This window comes from Babylonia areolata, chromosome 13 (assembly GCF_041734735.1).
Source record: "Babylonia areolata isolate BAREFJ2019XMU chromosome 13, ASM4173473v1, whole genome shotgun sequence".
In the NCBI taxonomy this organism is placed as follows: domain Eukaryota; kingdom Metazoa; phylum Mollusca; class Gastropoda; order Neogastropoda; family Buccinidae; genus Babylonia; species Babylonia areolata.
Genome location: NC_134888.1, coordinates 23,499,405 through 23,517,114, shown reverse-complemented (window position 1 = coordinate 23,517,114; position 17,710 = coordinate 23,499,405). Strand labels below are relative to the sequence as shown.

At 42.9% G+C, this 17,710-nt stretch overlaps 1 protein-coding gene across 1 annotated transcript in view; it reads right to left on the bottom strand.

The window, feature by feature from the left end:
* The window catches only part of LOC143289157 (uncharacterized), a 112,378-nt gene that overhangs the window by 17,368 nt on the left and 77,300 nt on the right, over positions 1-17,710 (bottom strand). Inside the window, exons 24-31 of the mRNA XM_076598058.1 lie at positions 15,481-15,594; positions 8,622-8,783; positions 6,829-6,999; positions 4,579-4,722; positions 3,919-4,053; positions 2,204-2,379; positions 1,409-1,472; positions 548-727 (exon numbers count right to left, since the gene is read on the bottom strand). Of these exons, the coding sequence (XP_076454173.1) occupies positions 548-727; positions 1,409-1,472; positions 2,204-2,379; positions 3,919-4,053; positions 4,579-4,722; positions 6,829-6,999; positions 8,622-8,783; positions 15,481-15,594 (1,146 nt within the window). The remainder of the gene's footprint in view (positions 1-547; positions 728-1,408; positions 1,473-2,203; positions 2,380-3,918; positions 4,054-4,578; positions 4,723-6,828; positions 7,000-8,621; positions 8,784-15,480; positions 15,595-17,710) is intronic.

Sequence of the window (17,710 nt, the reverse complement as noted above, 5' to 3'; positions counted from 1 at the left end):
AGATGAATTTTATCTATATATTCCTGGTAAATATTTGCACTGTTTTTTGTATGTACATGTATGATTATATAATTAGGTTTTCCTCGTAGCTAACCCCACTCACTGCAACACAGATCTCGCTGGTCCCCACAAAACAAACCACACAAGTCACATACACTCGCACAAGCACACACCCTCAAACAAGCATGCCTCCATGTATGAATGTGGAGCAAATGTACACAGGTACAAACAACCAAGAGACAAAGGACAAGATATTCAGAAGAACTCATAAACACACACACAAATAAACACAAGAGGCAAAAAAAGAGATTGTCAAACAACTGGTGAAAAACACTTGCACACAAACACACACACCATGCTTGCAAACACTTCTACAATTGCTGCCCCCACCTTAGCTGTATGCATTGTTACTCTGAAAATCACCTCTTTAAGCCCAATCACACCACACACACATTTTAAGCACATACTTTATCTTCCACACCCACCACAACAACACCCACTAAGCACACACACCACCCTACAGATGGACACAATGTCCTCCACCTACAGGCTTCTCCATCACGACCAGGCAGGCCGGAGTCACCCTTGAGTCCAGGCAAGCCAGGCAGACCGTCACGACCTGGGAATCCAGTGTCTCCCTTCAAGCCAGGTAGTCCATCCAGTCCAGGCAGACCCGAATCTCCCTTATCACCAGAGAGGCCAGGTAGACCAGGGAGGCCATTATTACCTGCACACAGGTACAGCAATCATCTTGAGGAGGAATGTCAAAACCCTGTGTGGCATGGATGTGATTAATTGGTGACAGGCTCATGTCACAGAGTCATCGTGTGTCAGCTGTGGCATTTGTACAGAAAAGGTAGTAAAAGAATCATTACAAGAAACGTGCAAACAATGTACCGCTTAGACTCAACCCAGTATCTTGGCTCATGTTGCAGACTAGTTACAGAAAAGTTTGTGAAAATTTCATGTTTCTGTTTACCCATGACATGAACAGCAGAGATGCCAACTTCTCTAAACTCCTTTTAGGAACATTCTCAATTTGTTAGGAAAACTCAGCTGCCCATCATCTGCATCATTTCAATGGCATTACTCTCTTGCTGCTTACTTCGAGTCCCACCCATGCAGCCACACTTGGGTTCATCTGCCGCAGTCTCAGTGCCAGCAGTCCACAGGGAACTATTGATGTTTGGTTGCCAGATGGCCACACACCAGAGGTGACCCTGCACTGCTGCTGAGTCACTTTAGTGGTGTTGAGCAGTGCCTGTTCTAATTCACCATACCCAAGGCACCACCTACTAAGCCCCCTACTGATGACATAATTGCTTAGTCACAGAGCCAGACTGAGTGAGCACTCCACCCACCTGTACAAAATGTATGGTGTTGTATGCAGCACAGGTGTAAAGCTCACCTTTCATGCCAGGCAAACCATCCAGACCAGGCAATCCGGGACTGCCAGGCAGACCAGGTTCTCCCTGTAACACACACATTGATGATCACCACTTTTGTGTTGATGACCACGGATATGAGGATGATGATGAGCAAGGAAACGATGATAATGAAAATGATGATAAATGTCTTGGGAGATTCATGTAGTATGCACATCACTCAGCTGACAGTTCTACAGAATGTAGCAGGAAACAGTGTTTCTGGCCAAGAGAGGAAACATATCAACAGTTGCTGTTTATGAGTACCACACTAAACCCTGTGATCTGTGTATTTGTCTTCCAAATCATTGTTTCACTCTGTGTTGACATTTCTACATGTAATACTTGTAAAACCATCCATTCTTATCTGACATAATTCCTTCTCTTTATCCTTAGTATTTTTCATACTCCTATGCCTTATTCCTGCCATAAGTATTGCATAATGCCATCAGAACCGCAGGGTAAGGCACTTTATTATTAATATCATTATCATCCTCTTGGTGAAATTATTCACAACAATGGTGGTTCCACTGCAATGCTACCATTAACATTCACATAGCAGCAAACATGTGCCCCAGTCACAATGATGGAGGATCACAATGATAGTGGTTCACAATGACAGTGGTTCACAATGATGGTGGTTCCATCACAATGCTAACATTCACACAGCAGCAGACATGTGGCCCCGTCACAGTGATGGTGGTTCCATCACAATGCTAACACTGACATTCACACAGCAGCACACATGTGTCCCAGTCAGCCCGTGACTCACAGCTTACCTTCAGACCTTGTCCTCCAGGGAAGCCAACCGCACCCTTTTCACCAACAAGTCCAGGCAGGCCAGGTCGTCCCGGTTCCCCGTCTCTTCCTGGCTCACCGGGGAGGCCTGGCAGACCTGGCTCACCAACCCCTGTGTCTCCCTTTGGTCCGTTAAAGCCAGGCAGTCCATCAGCTCCTGTTGGGGGGAGGGAGGGGGGGTAGTCGTCAAGAATGAATCTAGAAATCTGATTTAGAATAAGATGTGTAGGATTTAGTGATACACTAACATATTATGATGGCCACAGAACAACATCTGAGAATGTCAGTAATCATGCAAAATGAAACACTTTTTTAACTTTTGTAACTCAAATATTTAGCTTTTCTCATCTTTAGTGAGATTATTATTCAGCACACTGTCAGGTGTCTGTGTGGACCTGAGAGGCTAACCAAGCTGAGTATTGATATACTCTTTCATGAACAAGGTGGGCATTGGATGGCTAAAAATGAACTCAAATGCCAGCTAGTGGGAAAGAGCAAACCAGACCCCATCAGCAAGGGAATAAAAAAAATGGGGCTGGATCAGCCATGTCCTGAGCAAACCTCCATGCAAAATCCAACACAAGCACTGGGAGATAGGCAGAGTGGGTGGGGGAAGGACCCTTAAAGGAGAAGAAAAGCTGGCAGACTGAAGGAGATTGGAAAAAGATGAACCTTGGACATGTAGTCCTGGCTTAACAGAACACCCCAGAATAGAGTTGTGTTGTGGACCTATGACCCAAATGGTGCCCTCAGTTTTTATGAGATCAAGTGAGTCAAAAAGGAAAGAGAAGGATGGCACAGGTTGTTTTTTTTTTTTTATATAATCAAAACATACAATCACTTTTGATGTCCTTCTTGTAGATGTATTTACATTTAAAATGTGCTTATTTTCATCAAGTGCATGAATACATACATATTTGTTAAACTTTTTTTCAAGGCGTTCGACACACATCATACACTTCCTGTTCCTTCTCCGTATCTTGCATTCACACAAAGAAACGTATACAAAATTAACCCCCCCCCCCCCCCCCCATTTACTGTGCCCAAGAAACTTGCACTTGATCACCTTTCCAACCATCATCACTTTGACCCTCACCCCTCCATCACACCCCCATGTAACAAGCTGCTCTCCCTCCATCATTGTTCCCCCGCACCCCATCCACTCTCTTTCCTCCCTCATCACTTCTTCATACACACACAAAATAACACACACAGACCATCCACAGACACACACACCCTTCAGCCCCCAAATAAAAACCTGCTCTCCCATCATCTTTTTTCCCCTCCTCTGCCCACTCTTTCCTCCCTCATCCCCTTCACACACACACACACACAAACACCCTCCTCTCCCTTCACCTACACCCACACGTACAAACACCCTCCTCTCCCTTCACCCACACTTTCAAGACTTTCAAGTCTGGCCTTAAAACCCACCTCTTCCCAAAATAGCCTCCCTTCCCTGCCTCTTCCTTGTCTTCAGTTTCTCTAGTTTTAGAGTTATGCATGCATGTGAATGACTGGTGCGAAAGCGCTTTGATTTGTCTCTGCACAAGATTCAGCGTTATATAAATACCATTATTATTATTATTATTCTTATTATTACACCCACATGTACAAACACCCTCCTCCCCCTCCACCCACACACACACACCTCCACCTCCCCCTGGCCCCCCATCACCCCTCCACATACACATACCAGGTTGTCCTGGTTCTCCAGGCAGTCCAGGCAGACCACTGTCTCCCTTGGCTCCAGGCAGACCAGGCAGGCCGGGCTGACCGTTTTCTCCGTCCTGACCAGGCAGTCCTGGCAACCCATCCTCTCCCTTCGGGCCTGGAGAACACCGATGTAGGTCAATAGATAAATAAATGAAGAAACAGATAAATAGATTGATTAATGTATGTGGACAAACAGTATAAACACTTTGAGCGTGCATGCGCAAGTAAATGTGTAGGCACAATACACACACACAAGTGTTCGCGCATGCGCGCACACACACACACACAAATGTGTACACACAAAATACACAAATGAGAGTGCACGCACACACATACATATGCATGCACACACACACACATGCACACACACACACACACATAATCCTTATTCTCAAGAACACCTTTTCCTGTTTTGAGACATCAAATCAGTCATTTTGAAGAGTCAAGAGATGAAGAATAATTACTATCAAAACTTTCACACACACGCACACACACACACCACATTTTGCTGCTGGCCAAACTGTAAACTTATGTCACTCTGTGGTATAAGCAGAGCGCTGGGCACACAGCAAGTATTACAATAACAACTACATCACCACAACACCAACAAAAACCCGAAAACACCTAAACAAGCACTGACCTCGGAGCCCTGGCAGGCCGGGTTCCCCAGGGAACCCTCGCTGTCCTTTCAGCCCCTTGGAACCTGGCAGCCCTGGCAACCCGGGCTGTCCATCTTTTCCGGACTCTCCAGGGAAACCAATCACGCCAACTTCACCCTTCATGCCTGAAATTAGCAGAATGGAATGGTCAAATCAAATCAAATCAAATCATACCCCTGAAAATAGAATATGGCTGCCTACATGGCAGGGTAAAAACGGTCATACAAGTAAAAGCCCACTCATGTATATATGAGTGAATGTGGGAGTTGCCGCCCATGAACGAAGAAGAAGAAGAAGAAGAAATCAAATCATGGTGCTTAAGAGCCTCGCCGACCACTAAGGCCATCTCAAGCCCATCACCACATTAGCATCTATATCACGTAAAGGGTAAAAAAAAAAGAAAAAAAAAAAAAAAAGGAGAATAAAAACCAGTCACTGCTTCAAGCTTTTCACTCAAAAAGTTAAAAACCTTCAAAAGTTTAAGAATGGAGTGGTACAGAGTTGAGTAGATGAGAACAGGACAGGGTGGGACAAGACAAGAGTGGAATGGAACAGAACAGAACAGAAAAGAACAGAGCAGAATAGAATAGAAGCAACTCATCACTCCAATGCCTCCCTTCATGTTTGACCAATACAGAACATTATAGAACAGACGACAACAGAACAGAACGAACCACAACACTTTTGTGTCATTAAAATCCTTTGAAGATCTCCCTTTTTGACTGAGTAGAACTAAACAGAACAGAATAGAGCAGAATGCTTTCCTGTCATTAAATCAATTCAAACATCTCCCTCTGTACCCATGCAGAACAGCAAAAAACACTTTATTGTCATAAAAATCATTCAGACATTTCCCTTTATGACTGAGTAGAACAGAACAGAACATAACTGAACAGAATGCTTGACTGTCATTAAACTCATTCAAACATTTCCCTTTATGCCCGAGAAGAACAGAAAAGAACATGTTATTGTCTTTAGAATCATTCAAACATTTTTTTCTTTGGATGTGTATAACAGAACAGAACAGAATAGCAGAGACTGCAACAGAACAAAAGAGAATGTAACAGAACAGAACAGAATAGCAGAGACTGCAACAGAACAAAAGGGAATATAACAGAACAGAACAGAATAGCAGAGACTGCAACAGAACAAAAGAGAATGTAACAGAACAGAACAGAATAGCAGAGACTGCAACAGAACAAAAGGGGATATAACAGAACAAAACAGAATAGCAGAGACTGCAACAGAACAAAAGAGAATATAACAGAACAGAAAAGAATAGCAGAGACTGGAACAGAACAAAAGAGAATAGAACAGAACAGAATAGCAGAGACTGCAACAGAACAAAAGGGAAAATAACAGAACAGAATAGCAGAGACTGGAACAGAACAAAAGAGAATAGAACAGAACAGAATAGCAGAGACTGGAACAGAACAACAGAGAATATAACAGAACAGAAAAGAATAGCAGAGACTGGAACAGAACAAAAGAGAATAGAACAGAACAGAATAGCAGATACTGGAACAGAACAGAACAGAATAGCAGAGACTGCAACAGAACAAAAGGGAAAATAACAGAACAGAATAGCAGAGACTGGAACAGAACAAAAGGGAATATAACAGAACAGAACAGAATAGTAGAGACTGGAACAGAACAAAAGAGAAAAGGATATAATGTAATGGAATATAACAACAGAATAAAATATAAGAACCCATTCATTTCAGTGTTTCCCTTCATGCCCAATAGAACAGAGCAGAACACAAGAACAGAAGAAGAAAAGAGAAGAGCATAAAAGAGAAGACTTTGTTATAAAACCTTAGGCTTGGGAACACCATTTTCACTCAGATCGAAAGAAGAAAAAAGAGAGAAAAAAAAGACATACAGAGAAAAAAATCAGAAACAGAAAGAGAAGACAGAACAGAGAGAGACAGACAGACAGACAGACCAACAGACAGAGACAGAGAGAGACAGAGACAGAGGGACAAAGAGTCAGAGAGTGAGAGACAGAAAGAGAACACAGTGACAATCAGAGAAAAAGAGAGAAAAGTAAGAAGATACAGAGAGAAAAATGGAAGAAAGTCCTACACACCCCCACACACATACATACACAATAACACATGTATACAACACACACACACACACACACACACAATCACACATGTTTACATACACACACACACACACATACGCACACCTACATCCATCCCCCACACCCGACAGGTCAGTCTCACCTGGCAGCCCAGGCAGGCCGTCCTGACCAGGTGCACCAGGTTCCCCGGGACGACCATCCAGCCCAGGCAGACCCGGCTCTCCAGGTAGACCATCAAGGCCGGGGAGTCCCTTGGGCCCAGACAGGCCAGGTAAGCCAGGTAGACCAGACTCTCCCTTGGACCCGGGATCACCTGGGGTACATACCCAGCACAGAGAAAGGAAATCAGTACATTCATGCACTGCATTCTTAACTCACTTCGGACGATGGGCCCCGATCGAGGCCCTACTGTTTGCAACTGTTTCGGACGAAGGAGCCTGATCAGGGCATTAGAAAGTTTTGGATTTTTGGAGTGGCACCTACTTTTGTATAATGATGTTATATGCTAAAATCATCTTTACTGACCTTTCCACTATCCACTGCAACCAGTAAATGCAGAATGTGTTGCTGAGCTCGTGAGCAGTTGAGTAATTTTTGCGGTGACTGGTTCACATGAACAGTGCATGTCAACAATGGCTTCTGACCCAATTTCTTCTTAGTCACAAGGCAGACAACAGAATTAGATGAAGCGGCCCTATCTGGGCAATATGACATTCGGAATTTGATCTGTTTCACATTCTTTGTGCTTTCCTGGATTCGTTTACAAGTTGTCAGTGTGTGCAAATTTTGAACAAAAAATATGGATACTTTCATCATCTCATTGGATGACAGCATAAAAAGGGAGCAAGTTTTATATTTTGTTCCCAGCTTACTCATTATGTTACTGATCAGTAATTTTCAGTTAATAACTTTGAACATTTGTTTTTTGGCCATTTTATTTCTTTCCCATGCAAATGAGCTGTCTGTGGGGAAAATCAGAGGAGCAAACTGGCAGTACTGAGTTACACGTTAAACATCCAACAGCCTTTTCACTGCAACTAGGGCAGTGAATTCATATCCACCGTGTCTAGGGCTCAGCATAGTAAGACAGGGCCCAATTCTCTCATTCAGTGAATTCATATCCACCGTGTCTAGGGCTCAGCATAGTAAGACAGGGCCCAATTCTCTCATTCAGCTGTTTTTAACCTTCCCCCAACCAAACACAGGTGTCCATTCTTGGGTGGAATGAGGAAAATCAGAGTGAAGTGCCTTTTCCCAAGGACAAAACACCATGCTGAAACAGGGCCTTGAACCCTGATCATTAGTGAACACTGGGTCAGAAATACAATGCCTAACCGATTCTGACAAGCCACCTCCACCAGCAGACGTTTCACATTTCTACTGACGTTTAAAAAAAAAAAAGTCTAAATAAGGAGCCATCACGTTATGAATTGCACTTTGAGAGAGATGCAACATTCACTGATTACACAGCTCATGTCCTGTTGATGTTAATCATTTACATACAAAGTGTAAATAAATTAACTTTTTATTCATTTATAGACATAAAATGTAGATGAATTTCATCTGCAGATATAAAGTGTACATTGATTTCATCTGTAGAAGTAACTGATAATTGATAATACTTTTCCCTCTTCACTGTCTTTGCAGCCATCACCTCCACCCTATTCTTTCCCTGCTCCTTTTCTTGGACACACAGGACATATCTACTGTCCTGTTCATAAATATACATTCTTCTAAACCTTGTCTTGGATCCAGTATTTAAAAAAAAGACGAAAGAAGAAAAATAAGGATGGAGCAGAGGAGAAATAGTTTGTGTGCCAACAGAGATGGCCTGGTACTTCCTGAACTGAACACCAGCTTTTTGATTCAGTATAAATACAACACAATCAAAAGCAAACAAACAAAAACCCAGAAAAAACAACAACAGAAACTGACCAGGTGTGCCAGGGAGACCAGGTAAGCCATCTTCGCCAGGTTGTCCAGGTCTTCCAGGCAGACCAGAGTCTCCCTTCGGTCCGTCTTGTCCTGGCAGTCCTGGCAGACCATCTTCTCCCACATCTCCTCGAAGGCCAGGTAGGCCTGGCAGTCCATCCGCACCTGTTTGATAAATAATGATAATAATTGTAGCCGGGTTGGCTACGATCTTCGTTGGGCCAGCTTAGCAGACGATTTTTGTGACTCGCCGAAGGTTACCAAGGAAGTTGTAAATCGGTCACAAGTTATCTCCCTTTACAGGGAACCGTATGATGATTTTCATCAATTTGTTAAATTATAAACACTTCCTTATAGATGAGATTATAGTTTTGTGTTATGGAACTTCAGAACGATCATACTTCTCAACTGTAATGATATCATTTGGCCAGAAAGCCTATAACTTTTTAAAACTAATATTTATGTGAATGAGTTTTGGCGCGATCTTCGAAATCCACTCAGTTGAAACATACAAAATACCTTCGTTTTCTATAAATCGATATAGTTACCGTGGAATTTAGAATGTGCATTAAAATGTAAATGATTAAGCCTTCTTCTCGTGTACTGCTTTCCGTGTACACCTAAGTTATAGGCATGCGATGGTACGAAATGTCTGACGGCATTTCGGCGCCACAAAACTATCTCTTCTTCAAGCCATTGGAATTCGTCAGTGCCGATTTGAGCAAAATACGTTTTTACAATACCTACACATTTTTATATCGTGTCTTGCAGATGTTTGCATTTCTGTTATCAATCTGATTAGTATCGTGCATGTATAATTGTGTTGTAGTTGGTTTAAACGAAGTATTTCATTGTCGATCACAAGTGCCAAAAGCACCGCCAAGCGGTGCCGACACGGGAGCTATCCGCTGAGTTTTCTCTTGAATTTTTACATAAAAAATCTTTACTCTAGAAGCAGATTTTATAGATGATTTTTATATAGTTGGAAATTCAGGATGTTCAGTTACTTAATTGTTACAATTATATTACATATCGCGACGTATTAATTGTTGTAATGTACAAAAATGATACATGAACTCGTTAAAAGCTCGTTCATTCAGTGACTCTTTTTATTTACAGTTTTTAACTACATTATTTTTGTAGAAAATGGTTTAGCTTAAGAAAATGCTCGTCTCTTGTAGTTTTGTGTGATATATAATATGTCTATGTTAGTTCCCCGAGCCGAAAGTCAGAAGCCGCTAAATTTGGTCAAACAAACACAAGCTTGGCCCCTCAAGGCTCGCGGAGGGCCGGTTTCGTGAGTCGCTTCGCGGCGCTGGCTTTGCGGTTCGGCGGAACAGAATATAAGGAGTGAGCGAGTGCCAGACATAGAGAGAACTCTCCTGGTCTGGAAGAATGAAAGAATAAAAGAAGAAAACCAGCGCACTGCCTTCCCGAGTCTACCTTGCCTGGCTGCGGCTCTCTTCTGCTAACACCTTCTACCTGTCTTCACCTTCTCCAACACCACCTTACCACCCCGTCACAACTGGCGCTTGCGAGCAGGATTAGGAGAAGACAGAGAGAAGAGAGTGCAGCAGGTACTTCAAGTCCACGCAGACTGAGTAACGTCGCCCATCAACATGGCCCAATCCGACTTCCTGCCCAAACTCCCGACATTCTCCGGTGAGGAAACCGGCAGGGAAGTTGATGACTTCATCTGGGAGGCCCGTATGATCCTCCATCTGCAGCCCCTGGATGACGCGACAGCCTCTCTCTGGCTGATCTCAGCCCTTGCAGGCAGAGCTCGCCAGCAGATTGTCAGGCTGCCGGCGACAGAAGTGGACACGCCAGCCAAAATCCTAACACTACTCGAGGAGAACTGGGGAGAGCAGCGTGACACCACAGACCTTGCCACTGCCTTCTTCACTAGGCAGCAGCAGTCCAAGGAGACGATTGCAGTGTACGCGTCCCATCTTCGGTACCTCTGGACCAAGGTCAACAAGGCTGAAGATGGGATGATGCAGGTGCCAGCGACCATTCTCCGCGACGCCTTCGCCAGAGGTCTTCAGCCAGCTGCACTCAGGCGCGATGTCAGGCGCTTCATCAGAGACCACCCTGACACCACCTTCGAGGCGGCGAAGAAGGAGGCCCAGCGATGGCTGAGGGAGGACAGCGACGCTGACGACAGTCACAACGCCACTGTTGCCTGCCTACAGGCCCAGCTGGCTACATTGACGGCTGAAGTCAACAGTTTGCGACAACAGCAGCAGCAGTTCCCCATGCCAGCACACCGCCCACATCCTCCAGGACCAGCACATCATCCTCGCCGCTGTGCTGCTGACCGGGCCCCAGACCCTCCACACTGTGTCTGGTGTCAGCGGTCTGGCCACACTGAAGACCAGTGCCGGCACAAGCAGCGCTATATGAAGAATGCCAGGCGACAGAAAGCTGACCACCAGACTCCAATGGCAGTCAACAACCAGTGTGTTGTCATCAAACACACTGAGCAATCTGGGTCCATGCCAGCTGCTCCAGCTCCAAACCAGCGACGCAGGAGACGCCGACGCAGACGGAAGCGCCACAGCACCACACCTGATCCTGTGATCCCACAGGTGTCACCTTCACCTTTACTCAGCCTCACACAGCTGAGAGGCAGCCAACGACCACCACCTGCTGTCACGCCGACTGACCCATCCCAACGGTCCTGCCATGTCAACAAAGTGTCAGACTCTGACACTGACACTGACACTGACAGTGGGGTGTGGCTGTTCAGTCCCATGCCAGGGCCCAGGACATCAGCCCAGCAGGCAGCACCAGAGCCGCCTCCACTACCACCAGCTCCCACCCCTAGGCGATCTCTACGCCTGACGACGAAGCCAGTAACATGGTACACATCTGGTGTTCCTTACGTTGGTCAGTGACTTTGCTTAGTTGCTGTCTCACTTGAAATTTGAGGAGACAAGATAGGTTAATGATGGACAATGTGTGGGACTGATTGTTCTCTTGGTTTTTTTTTTGTGTTTTTTTTTGTCATTGAGCAGTTAAAATTTTTCAAAGATTGACTTTTCCCCCCAAGCAAAGCTGTTGAATGCTCACTCATTTTGTTTGATCAAAGATTGATTTTTCCCCCAAGCAAAGCTGTTGAATGCTCACTCATTTTTGGTTGATAATTGCATCAAATTGTATTGTTGAAATTGTCCACTGAATTGCAAATATGTTTTATTGGTGCTAATGAGTTGGTCAAAAAGAAGAGAGAGACAGAGATAAAATGACTCAGAGGAAACGTTTGTTAAAAAATGACAACTCCTTTCTAGTCTTCGTTGGGCCCGCGCTTCAGGTACTTCATCTTGAGGAATTTTGTTTCAGGTTCTCTCTAGTCAATACGGATGTGAAGCTGATGAAAAGGAATTATGTGTTTATACAACTATTTTCCCACAGTCAGTGTATAACATGCCGATATACATTTCAGACAATTAACATTGTTGGGGCTTATTTTGTTATATTGGGAACACTGTTAATACAACAGCTCCCCTTATAACCTGTACTGGTTTTGGCTTTGGGGGTTTGCATTTTAAATAACGCCCCTCAAGAGCATTTGACTAGAGTCTACCCACTGGATTGCCGTGTGCATTTTAAGTATATACTGAACTTTAAGGGCTACATTTAAAATGATGCCCCTTTAAGAATTCAGTGTGGGCAAACCGTTTTGCCCTGACGTGGGTTATACATTTTGTGAAAATCTGACTCTGAGGGTTCACGCTCAAGATAACGTTCCTCGAGGGTTACTGATTATTGTTTGAGATTTTAATGGATTTTGCATTTTTCCGATTTTTGGAACTCAGTGTCTTGGGATTTGCACTTAAGATAATGTTTTGTGTGTTCGTTGGTTTGAATGGATGTATTAGTGCATGATTTAGGCCCCCTTTTATGTAGTCATGAAAAGTGCCAGCGAGGACGCTGGTTGTAACTGAGTAGGGGGGGATGTAGCCGGGTTGGCTACGATCTTCGTTGGGCCAGCTTAGCAGACGATTTTTGTGACTCGCCGAAGGTTACCAAGGAAGTTGTAAATCGGTCACAAGTTATCTCCCTTTACAGGGAACCGTATGATGATTTTCATCAATTTGTTAAATTATAAACACTTCCTTATAGATGAGATTATAGTTTTGTGTTATGGAACTTCAGAACGATCATACTTCTCAACTGTAATGATATCATTTGGCCAGAAAGCCTATAACTTTTTAAAACTAATATTTATGTGAATGAGTTTTGGCGCGATCTTCGAAATCCACTCAGTTGAAACATACAAAATACCTTCGTTTTCTATAAATCGATATAGTTACCGTGGAATTTAGAATGTGCATTAAAATGTAAATGATTAAGCCTTCTTCTCGTGTACTGCTTTCCGTGTACACCTAAGTTATAGGCATGCGATGGTACGAAATGTCTGACGGCATTTCGGCGCCACAAAACTATCTCTTCTTCAAGCCATTGGAATTCGTCAGTGCCGATTTGAGCAAAATACGTTTTTACAATACCTACACATTTTTATATCGTGTCTTGCAGATGTTTGCATTTCTGTTATCAATCTGATTAGTATCGTGCATGTATAACTGTGTTGTAGTTGGTTTAAACGAAGTATTTCATTGTCGATCACAAGTGCCAAAAGCACCGCCAAGCGGTGCCGACACGGGAGCTATCCGCTGAGTTTTCTCTTGAATTTTTACATAAAAAATCTTTACTCTAGAAGCAGATTTTATAGATGATTTTTATATAGTTGGAAATTCAGGATGTTCAGTTACTTAATTGTTACAATTATATTACATATCGCGACGTATTAATTGTTGTAATGTACAAAAATGATACATGAACTCGTTAAAAGCTCGTTCATTCAGTGACTCTTTTTATTTACAGTTTTTAACTACATTATTTTTGTAGAAAATGGTTTAGCTTAAGAAAATGCTCGTCTCTTGTAGTTTTGTGTGATATATAATATGTCTATGTTAGTTCCCCGAGCCGAAAGTCAGAAGCCGCTAAATTTGGTCAAACAAACACAAGCTTGGCCCCTCAAGGCTCGCGGAGGGCCGGTTTCGTGAGTCGCTTCGCGGCGCTGGCTTTGCGGTTCGGCGGAACAGAATATAAGGAGTGAGCGAGTGCCAGACATAGAGAGAACTCTCCTGGTCTGGAAGAATGAAAGAATAAAAGAAGAAAACCAGCGCACTGCCTTCCCGAGTCTACCTTGCCTGGCTGCGGCTCTCTTCTGCAAACACCTTCTACCTGTCTTCACCTTCTCCAACACCACCTTACCACCCCGTCACATAATAATAATAATAATACTGACAATAATTAAAAACAATAATAACAGTAATAATAATGATAATAATAATCATAATAACAATGTGGTGATGACGATGATATATTTCTACCACACATTCTTCTGGAATAGCTTGGAATTCTTCAAAGTTGTAACACATGCCGTGATTGCCACCTTTTGTGAGCATGTATGTTGACTGTGTATTACTTTTCAATCAATACATACAACAATGGCTACAAAGCAAACTACACAGAAGATGGCAGTGTGAGTTCCAGCATTATAATGTAAATACTTACTGACTGAACTTTCAGTTCAATCAAAAGTGAGTCAAATACACACACATACAAACAATACACATACATATCCAGACACAGAGCTTTGATACTCCTTAAAAAATGAGCCACACTTAATAACTATATATCTGTTTTTATTCTGAAAAAAAGTACATGCCAATATGCAAAATCCAGTGGGCCAGTGGACTGATTACAGGCCTTCTAAGGAATCAAGTCCCATGGTCCATGCTACAAACTGCACAGGAGGCAGCATTTTTTCTCACCCACCAACTAGCCCTTGAGTGGTGATTTGGATGCAAGTCCTTTGGATTAAACAATGATGTTCTGCTGTACTCAATGCATGCTGAAGAACTTATTGGGCAGTTTTCCTTCAGAAAATGTTTAAGAAAATCCATTCTTATTGGCAGACGTATGCATGCATCCATCATCAGCAGTCCCTCAACTTGGGAGATGTCCAGGGGACATGAAGGCTGAAGAGACAGATGCTCTCATCCATGTATACAGACACATAAACGCAAAAACAACAACAACGTATAATGCTGGAGAATAGTGACACAGCCTTCATGAAGGAAAACAATCTGAATTTCATCACAGAAATTGTCTTGTGATGAAACAAAAAATGGTTTCGGTCAAGTCACAGAATACTCATAAGTGTTGTGATGAAAAAACAAAGGTTTCAGTCAAGACAAAGAATACTCATACATCTTGTGATGAAAAAAAAACCAAAAATCAGTCAAGACACAGAATACTCATAAGTCTTGTGATCAAAAAAAGGTTTCAGTCAAGACACAGAATACTCATAAGTCTTGTGATGAAAAAAAAAGGTTTCAGTCAAGACACAGAATACTCATACATTTTGTGAAGAAGAAAAGGTTTCAGTCAAGACACAGAATACTCATAAGTCTTGTGATGAAAAACAAGAAAGGTTTCAGTCAAGATACAGAATACTCATAAGTCTTATGATGAAAAAAGGTTTCAGTCAAGACATAGAATATCCATGTCTTGTGATGAAAAAAGAAAAAAAAAGAGAAAGTTTCAGTCAAGATACAGAATACTTCAACGTCATGTGATGAAAAAAAAGTTTCAGTCAAGACACAGAATACTCATGTCTTGTGATGAAAAAAAAGAAGAAAAAAGCTTTCAGTCAAGAAACAGAATACTCATAACGTAAAAGCAGTCCTTTGAAGTCATTGTCAAGAGCTAACCCCTACCCACTCTCACCCTCCCAAAAAAACAACAAAAAAACAGAGCTTATTTCACCTGCTGTCCTGGCACCTACCTGGAGAACCTGGTTTTCCTTCAAGGCCGGGCAGACCAGGGGAACCAGGTGGGCCACGGGGCCCAGGCAGACCTTGCAGAGCTTCCCCAGGTAGTCCAGGAAGCCCAGGCTCACCTGTCACATGGATGGGTATCACCGCATCTCAGGTTTCTCTCAGGTCAGCATCTTATCTATTGTCTCCTCTCCTCTTAAATCACAGTGTCATTCCTCTCCTTCTGTCCTATCTTCTCATCCTTTCTTATTTGTGTTATGTAATATTGTCTTTCAGCTGAGTGAACACAGAAAACAACAAGAACCAACGACCCAAATTATTTGTATGCCCAAACCACAAATACAAGCAATTATTCAGGCACAATAATGAAAATTACATGTTTCAGACATACAGACACCAACATCTGTACCTCGGTTGTGAAGACCATAAGGGAAAAAATAACTTCCTTCGGGAGTTATTTATATCTTGAGTTCCCCACTTTCATGGTCTTCTTCAAGGCTGAATAGCTTCTTCTCACATGACCCTTTCACTTTCATTTTCTGATTAAAAAAAAAAAAAATTATTATTATTTTTTTTTTGCTGCCCCATCATCTGCACCGTTTCAGTGGCATTACTCCCACGCCCTCATTTAGATTTCCCCATACACGGCCACACCTGGGTTCGTCCGTCGCAGTTCCAGCGTCAGCAGTCCACAGGGAACAATCGATGTTAGGTCGCCAGGAGGCCACACACCAGAGAAGACCCTGCACTGCTGCTGAGTCACTTCGGTAGTGTTCAGTGGTGCCTGTTCTGTTTTAACGTACTCAGGACACCACCAACTAAGCCCCCTACTAACGACAACAATGGCTTAGTCGCGGAGCCAGACTGAGTGAGCGTCCCTCCCACAGTGGAGACCGCCACCACGTCCCTCAGACAACAGCCCCCCATGAATCTGCTGACACTGATGACATTGACAGGACTCACCCCAAGCATGGAAGTGGAGGGGTATCGAAACTGAGGTCACCATGAGAGCAGGGCATGGAAGGCCACAGACTTTGAGACTATTTTGTTTGTACTGATGACGATGAAGGAGGCCGAGGATGACGATGATGATGACGATGTTGCTATGGAGGTCCATGTTGGTTTGGGACTGCATGACAAGGCTGTACTCTATGCTTCCTGTCATAATGATATCCCGGCATTAACCAGGCCCGAGAGATACAGACACTTGCAGTATTGGTCAGGTAATTAGAGCAACACACCCAAAGACGCATCCTTGAAGTGGATGACACTCGACTGTGTGGTCCCAGTCTCCCCATTTAAGCCCAGAGCACACTCAACTCTGGGTAGGAGCCAGCCACGGGCCGAAAAACCCACCTCCGCTGGGATTTGAACCCGCGTCCTCCCAGCCGTCAGTCCACGACGCTAACCACTTCGCCACGGCGGCTGGTTCATTTTCTGATTCGATGTGACTGAAAATACTTTGAAATACAACTGAGTGCTTCCTGCGCCCACACCAAAGAACACCACCAAGGACTCAAGCATTGCATAACTTGTCCTCAAGAGTGAAAGTTTTGAAACTCAGTTCTATGCAGTTGACAGAGAATTACTACAAATAACACTGCAGATTCTTATGGTGAGAATTACTACAAGAGACCCTGTGAATTGTATGTTCTTTTTTTTTTCATACTCAGCAGTCAGGAAATGTTTTCTTCTTTTTTCTTAGATAAAATCTTTCTGGTAATACAAGTGAATTATGACACTGATATTCAGCGTGTTTCATTTATTTTCCATGAAATGATATATACTTTGACAATCAAAAGGAATCATAAAACTGAAATTCAGTGTATTTTATTCACACCACATAATCTAATCTATACCCTAACAATCTTATTTTAAAACCTTATTTTAGTTTCAGTTTCAAGTATGCACCGAAGTTTGCAGATTGATCCATATATGCTATACCATATCTGCTAAAAAATTTTTAAAAAAAGAGCAGGAAATGCCAAACTTTCACATAAACCCAACAAATTGGTCAGGTCTTGAGAGCCAAAACCCTATGTTTGTATAAAACATTAACATAAAATGAAATAAAATAACCAAACAAAACAAACAAACAAGCAAAATATGTTTAAATGTAACACAAAGAAAAAATACAAAAAGCTTTGATGGTGCTCGACAAAACATTTTTATTTTGTCCACAAAGGTTGCAAATTAACATGAGGCAGATTTTGGGTGTGACAAAAAAAACCCTTGACA